The following is a 7,406-nucleotide window of genomic DNA, read 5'->3' on the forward strand; positions in this document are numbered from 1 at the left end:
AAAGCAAAATGTTGGCAAGTCAGTATAGTGGGCAACTATGTGCAAATGTGAGCGTAATAGAAGAAACTCCTCTAAGTTTCAAGTTATGGGTGGTACAGAAATTTTCTGAGTTATTAGTTTACAGTCCAAAGGAGATCCGAATAGTGCACTCTTGAAATAAATCAACCTTAAATTGTTGAAAATACGATCTAGTTTACAATTTCGTTGAAAAACATGGAAATAATTTTACTGTGTCGAACAAAACAGAATTAAATTATCGCCTATTTTTCCTTTTGAATTTCAAGGGCCCTGCCATCTTGGAATTCATGACGTTATATGGTTGCTCATTTGTTTCACACAAAAGAACTTCTGCTTACTGACAAAAGCGGCAACCGTATGACGTCATAAAATACAAAATGACAGCGCCTGGGAAAAATAAAATCGAAAATAGGCGATAATCATATCTAATTTTAGAACACTTAAATGTCCCTTCTACTTTTTAAACTGAAATTTTGAATTTAGATAGTCGACCATTTCCGACGAATTACCGTCAAATTGTTGTCGCAGTGGAGGTTCCCTTTAATGATAGTGTTATAACTTACAGTTCTTGCAGCTGAGTGTTGTTTGTAAAAACATCTGGAGGTAAATCCCATAGCTGGTTATAGGATAAATACCTACAGAGAAATAATCAACAAATTACCATAACGGTGCCAACGAGCAATGACTAAAAGTTGGAAAATATTTATACCTCTTTGAAACATTCCATACTCTACCAATACCAACACCTTTGCCAGACCTAACAATCTTAACCGTAAAATGTGACTCTCGTTTGGCGTACTGATAAATCTGCACGCAAAGGTGAACATGGGAGACGTCTACGCGCTTGCGCAGGCCGCGCATAAATGCAAAATACTGTATACTAATATCACTCTACGTTGGTAAAAGGGTAAAACGAATAAGGAGCTTAAACACGGAGCGATCCTACAAAAGGGAAGGACACGCCCCCTTTGAAGCGCTTTGTTGGCTTCCAAACGGATCAGTATGATGGTGGATGACGTCGGCAACGGTCGAGGAAAAAAGAAAGAAGAACTATCGTTTGTAAACTCGAAGGGGGAATCCATTTATCAATAAAAATAAGCTAAACGCTGACTATATATCTTGTAAAACACCAGAAATTAGCGAAATTAACGATAATAACGAAAATAGTCAAGTTTCGTTGCCGCAATAGAAAGATTATACGAAACTTACCTCGAAATTCGAAATCCTTCTACCAAATACACAGTACAAAGATCGAAACCATTATAAACTGAAGCCTGCGACGAACTGGACATCTGTATCCCTCCATCTGAACATGCCGATAACCAAAACGAGTCCGTGTGTTGTTCGCCAAAAACTGGCGGGATTTTCAAAATTTGGCAGATATTTTCCGCTTAACGGCCGCTCGAGTCGTCATGTTGGGTTCAAGCTCATTACCGCTTGTGTATCTATCGATCACGTACGTGAAAACTAACTCTACTAATCCGCTGGAAGTGGCAGTTATAAATTCTAAACTTCTATGCACAAGTCAAAAATAAAAACATCTAAACACATTTCGTACTTGATCATGCATATTTGCATAATTTGCTAATTCGAAAAATCACCAAAGATCTAAACAAAACACGACCTGGTGTTGCTCTCATGTATCCTATGGATGAAATGATAATGGCAATGGCTCTCACATCAGTGCTAAAATTAGCCAGTACTAAATATATTCTAAGTTTATGCAGTAAGCAATAGAGAGGGCCCGACTTCAAAAAGATTACCAGCTCCGTCGTCTTGCGTGCGATCGCTCGCCGCTTGAGACACTTCAAATTCTCCTCCGTTGCCCACTCCGTAGTTTCTTCTAGGCTTCGCTTCCGTGTCTTTACTTAGCTCTCCCCCACTAAACGACACAAAGGATCGAAACGATTCCATCTCGGAAGCCCGTTTCAGAAGAACAACCTATTTCGAGACAGAGTTTGTTTACGAACTTTATTGTAATCATTTCGGAAATATCTCCAAAGGATAACATTTTACCAGCCGATAAATGAATTTCCGATCTCAAAATAGACGGGTAATTTAACTTTCTAAATTCTTCTCCTGTAGCCATATTTGTTGGATTGATTTTGAACAAAATAATTCGAACTAAAACAGCTTTTCTGCCAACTCGTCACGTCCTTTCGAATCGAAGTTGCGGGAACTTGAGCGTGCTAAAATAAGACCTTTGGTAATCAACCAATCCGATACGCGCGTTTGGGATTTTTGATTGACAGTCTGAACTGTTCAGCCTGGTCTTATAGGATCGCTCCGTGTTTAACTCAGTTTCTGTAGCATGAAGGAAGCTGGGCCCAGTTGTTCAAAGCCCAATTAAGCTAATCCTGCGTAAACGTAAACTTTGATTTGAGTTTAATGGCTAATCAATAAAGATTCTTCGAAAATATTTCCTTCCCTCAGTTTTGACTCAAACTTTTCCTTACCTTTAGCTTGAAATTAGCCTTTTTTAACCATTTTTAACAAACGAGATGAAAACCTCGATTAATCTTTAATTGGAGATTAGCGTTAATCTGCTTTCGAACAACCGGGCCCAGGAGTATTGTTACTCCCCCCTGAATGGAATGCTAGTCTATCGCAGGGTAGGCCAGTGGTAATGTTCCATTTATGCAGCTGAATGAAATGATACAATATAGAGTAAAGTTTCCTGTCTTAGGAAACGACATGACAATGCAGAAATCAAACTAGCCTAGGACCACCAACCCTCCGATTGAAAGGCCGAAGCGCTAGTCCCTCGTATCCTCTAGTTGGGCTTGTCTTGTTTTAAGCTCCAATCCTACAGGAACTATTAATATTTTTAAAAACAATCATTCAATCCCCTGTTGCAAATCGTTTCGTTTTAAACAATGAAGTTCAACTTTTTGTCTACCTTCCACTTCTCCGAATAGGCTAGAGCTAGGCAATATCTATTTTGCCAAGTGGCAAAGTTAAAGGTCCCACTTACAGTTTTCTCAGTTGAGTGTTGTTACCAAAAACGCCTGGACGTAACTGCGTCAATTGGTTGTTGGATAGATGCCTTTAAGTCAAACGTTACAAATTTTCAGCGATTATTATAATTTATCAAATAATATACAAACTTTTATGGCACTCCCTGAAAAGGGCCTTTAAGTAACAATAATAATTCATTTACAACATTATACGTCATAACGATAGTAAATCTAAAAGTTACAATGATGCGATGATTTATATAAGAAGAGTAAAAATTAAAGCTTAAGAATTGCCGCTAAAAATAGCAAGATGAAAACTTTATGTAAAAACTAAGACAGGCTGGAAAGGAAAGCGGCGAATAAGTTAAAACAGCTATCTCCAACAATACATGCTCTTATGTTCGTGAGTGCTTACTGCTGAACGTTAATTTAACTGTAACCTTGCATGCGTAAATAAATATAAAGTAACAGCCGGTGTTAGAGCCGCCTGTGCAACGTGAGATGTTTAACTTATAATACATGTAAACAGTTCTCAGTTTCCTATGTTTGCCTATTCCGTTCGTAGTTTATTTTAACATTAATTTTTCAGGACTTCTCTGAAAAACACGGCCAGTGACGAGGGCCTCCGTAGCAATAAGAATTTACGCGACAGTGAAAATCTACCTTAGAGCCAGAAGGGGTAACCGCGTCAGAGATAATGTAGTTTCTTTCATGAAAAACAAAACCTCAAACCCAAATTGTATCGTAAGGAGTAAGCAAACTCAGTACCTTGACAAAGAAGCACTTATCCTTAAACCTGATTACCAAGTAAAGGACATGCTCATTGCAACAATTGAAAGGATACAGGAAAATGTCGGCAAGTCAGTATAGTGGGCAACTATGTACAAATTTGAGCGTAATAGCAGAAACTCCTCTATATTCAAGCTATGGGTGGTAAAGAAAATATCTGAGTCATTATTTTACAGTCCGAAAACAGATCCGAATAGATTTAAAGGAAACCTGCACTCTTGAAATAAATCAACGTTAAATTGTTGAAAATACGGTCTAATTTACAATTGCGTTGGAAAACATGGAAATAATTTTACTGTGTCGATCAAAACAGCATTTGATTATCGCCTATTTTCCCTTTTCAATTTCCCGGGCGCCGCCACCTTCGATTTCATGACGCAATATGGTTACTCATTTGTTTGACACACAAAAACTTCTGCTTACTGACAAAAGCAGCAACCGTATGACGTCACAAAATGGCAGCGCCCGAGACAAATAAAATCGAAAATATCTAATTTTAGAACACTTGAATGTCACTTCTCCATTTTAAACTGAACTCTGTTTTGAATTTAGACTGTACACCATTTCCGACAAATTACCGTCAATTTGTTGACGGAGTGGAGGTTTCCTTTAATGATAGTGTTTGTAACTTACAGTTCTTGCAGCTGAGTGTTGTTTGTAAAAACATCTGGAGGTAAATCCCGTAGCTGGTTACCGGCTAAATACCTACAGAGAAACAATCAACAAGTTACTATAATGGTACGAGCAATGACTAAAAGTTGGAAAAATATAAATACCTCCTTGACACATTCCATACTTTACCAATACCAACATCTTTGCCGAACCTAACGATCTTAATCGTAAATGTGACTCTCGTTACTGGTATAATTATCTGCACGCAGAGGTGAACATGGGAGACGTCCACGAGGGCGCGCAGGCTATGCATAAATATAAATAACTGTTTATTAATATTATTCTTTGTAGGGAAAAAGGTAAGTCGAACTGGGAGCTTAACTCAGTTTCTGTAGCATGATCTAGCCAGGGCCCAGTTGTTCAAGGCCTGATTAAGCTAATCCTAGGTTGATTTGAGTTTAATGACTAATCAATAAAGTTTCTTCCATCCTCTGTTGCAAATCGTTTCGTTTTAAACAATAAAGTTCAACTTTTTGTCTACCTTCCACTACTCTAAATAGGCTAGAGGTAGGTAATATATTTATTGCTAAGTGACAAAGTTAAAGGTCCCACTTACAGTATTCTCAGCTGAGTGTTGTTGCCAAAAACGCCTGGACGTAACTGCTTCAACTGGTTATTGGGCAGATGCCTTCGAGTCAAAGGTTACAAATTTTCAGCGATTGTTACAATTTATACAATACAAAGCAAACTTTTATGACACTCCCTGAAAAGGGCCTTTAAATAACAATAATAATTAATTTACAACATACGTCATAACGATAGTAAATCTAAAAGTCACAATGATGCAATTGATTTATATAACAAGAGTAAAAATTAAGCTTAAGAATGGTCGCTAAAAATAGCAAGATAAAAGCTTTATGTAAAAACTAAGACAGGTTGGAAAGGAAACCAGCGAATACGTTGAAACAGCTATCTCCAACAATACATGCTCTCATGTTCGCGAGTGCTTACTGCTGGAAGGATGTGTACATCGAAGAGTTTTTATTATTGGCGCTGGGGTTGGGGATTGAGGCGGCTTTTTTTAGAGTGGACACCACTATACTATTGTGGTGCTGTTTTCTATAGATGTGGTAAAGGGAATGAAGGAAGTCTGGAATGTTTACAAAGACGAGGTGGTAGAATAGTCTTGTCCACCGAACAGATGGTTACAAGTCTTTGTTGGAACACCCTTACGAGGAGAAGAGAAAACCACATTGTTAAACTGGTTGAAAAGTGCCTCAAGGGAACAGCCCCAAGCTATTTTTCCAATTATTTTCAACTTAAACGACATGATATTCATGATTGTGATATTAAAAAATAAGAACAAACTAACAAACAAAGTCAAACAAAGCAAACAAAGTCTTTTAACTCTCGAAGACAGTGTCTAAACTCTGTCAAACGCTCGCAAGAGTGTTTAGTCCATAGGAAAGTCGTTGAATCTTGAGGGAAGTCTACGTTTTCTGGTTGAACGGCGAGGTGGCGGTGTAGGTTCCCTTTTCAACTGGCTGATCCGTTTCCTCTATCGGTCCACTTTCAGATGGTAGGGATGCAGTTTCAAATCGGTACAGTTTTCCATCATAGTTGTCGACTGGTTCTGCCTTTGCCTCCCTGATTTGTGCGTGGTTTCGCTGGACTGGTCCCATTGCTGTGCTCACGAGGCAGGACCTTGGGGCAGGTCCTCCAATTACCTCTCCATAGATCCAGGGTTGGTGTTTTTTCGTCGGTCTAGGTTCCACGTACTCTTTATCTCCTTCTGATAACTCGGCAAGCGGCGCCGACACCCTCTTGTCGTACTGAGCCTTTGATCTCCGTCTCCTTTCTGAAATGTTTTCTTGTACTAGACTTGGGGACACTGTATGTGGAGCAAGTTGACGCGGAGCTGTGGGAATGATGTCCCGTAGTCTTCTAGACATAAGGCGTTGTGCTGGCGAGTAATCATATCCTTGCTGGGGTGTGTTTTGGTACGCTAAGAGTGCCAGATAGGGGTCCTCATGGCGGGATTTTTTCAGAATGTTCTTTGCAATTTTGACTGTGGATTCCGCCTTTTCGTTCCCTCGGCTGTGGTATGGTGACGATTTGCGTACGATGAAACCATGTTCTCGAGCAAAACTTGAATATTCATGGCTTTCAAACTGTGTGCCGTTATCGGATATGCACTCGTCTGGAATTCCGTGACAAGCAAATTGTCTTTTCATGGCTCGAATGACTGCGTTGGCTGATGTGTTCCCACCGAGGGGGTCTAGTTCAAAGAAGTCGCTGTAATGGTCAACCATAACGAGGTAGTTGCATCCATCCAGCTGAAAAAAGGTCGGCACTTATTTTGGACCATGGTCTAGTGGGTATCTCATGGGATTTCATTGGTTCTCGCGGTCGCTCGCTTAGGTACTGGGCACAAAGTCCACATGATAAACATTTCTCCCTGATTGTAGCCTGTTCCAGGCCCCTTGAGAGAGACGCGCGAAGGAGAGGGCGAGGGGACGAAAACGACGGGGGTGGGGGAGAGAAAAAGAGGGAAAGAAGAGGAGCCTGTAATCATTTTCTTAAACACCTCATGCCGCCCACTTTTTCCACAATGTGTCAACATGTCAAAATGTCAAACTTTTCATTGTCCGGGTTTCGATTACTCACGCGAGTTCTCGAGTTCGCGCGGTTGTCCTTACATCGCTTCGATGTCGCGGACACCGAAAGGTTCTCCGGGTTTGAGATTTCAACCTTTAAAATCCTGTAGATTTTGCCAAAAAAATTTGACGTGTCTTGGAACGAAAGTTCCCCGGGTGTACTTGTTCAACGCCGTTCGAAATAAGGAACTTATTAACGCGACGTTATCGAGCGACGAGACTCTAGTGTTGGCAGACGTTGTGTCTTCGCTTGGTTGTATCTTCGCAAGCTTTTAAGAAACGAAGAGCTTTCCAGCGTCAGCTGCCTCATTTGTGCGAGGATCCTGGCCAGAATTTATGGCACGTTTAATGTTAAAATGCGGTTGACAGACCT

At 40.1% G+C, this 7,406-nt stretch overlaps 1 protein-coding gene across 1 annotated transcript in view; it reads right to left on the minus strand.

The window, feature by feature from the left end:
• The window catches only part of LOC146483691 (uncharacterized), a 99,383-nt gene that overhangs the window by 41,580 nt on the left and 50,397 nt on the right, over positions 1-7,406 (minus strand). Inside the window, exons 17-20 of the mRNA XM_085105834.1 lie at positions 4,993-5,064; positions 4,398-4,469; positions 2,993-3,064; positions 582-653 (exon numbers count right to left, since the gene is read on the minus strand). Coding sequence (XP_084961960.1) covers positions 582-653; positions 2,993-3,064; positions 4,398-4,469; positions 4,993-5,064 — 288 coding nt within the window. The remainder of the gene's footprint in view (positions 1-581; positions 654-2,992; positions 3,065-4,397; positions 4,470-4,992; positions 5,065-7,406) is intronic.

The sequence above is a fragment of the Pavona decussata genome, unplaced genomic scaffold, assembly GCF_977016875.1.
Source record: "Pavona decussata unplaced genomic scaffold, jaPavDecu1.1 SCAFFOLD_38, whole genome shotgun sequence".
In the NCBI taxonomy this organism is placed as follows: domain Eukaryota; kingdom Metazoa; phylum Cnidaria; class Anthozoa; order Scleractinia; family Agariciidae; genus Pavona; species Pavona decussata.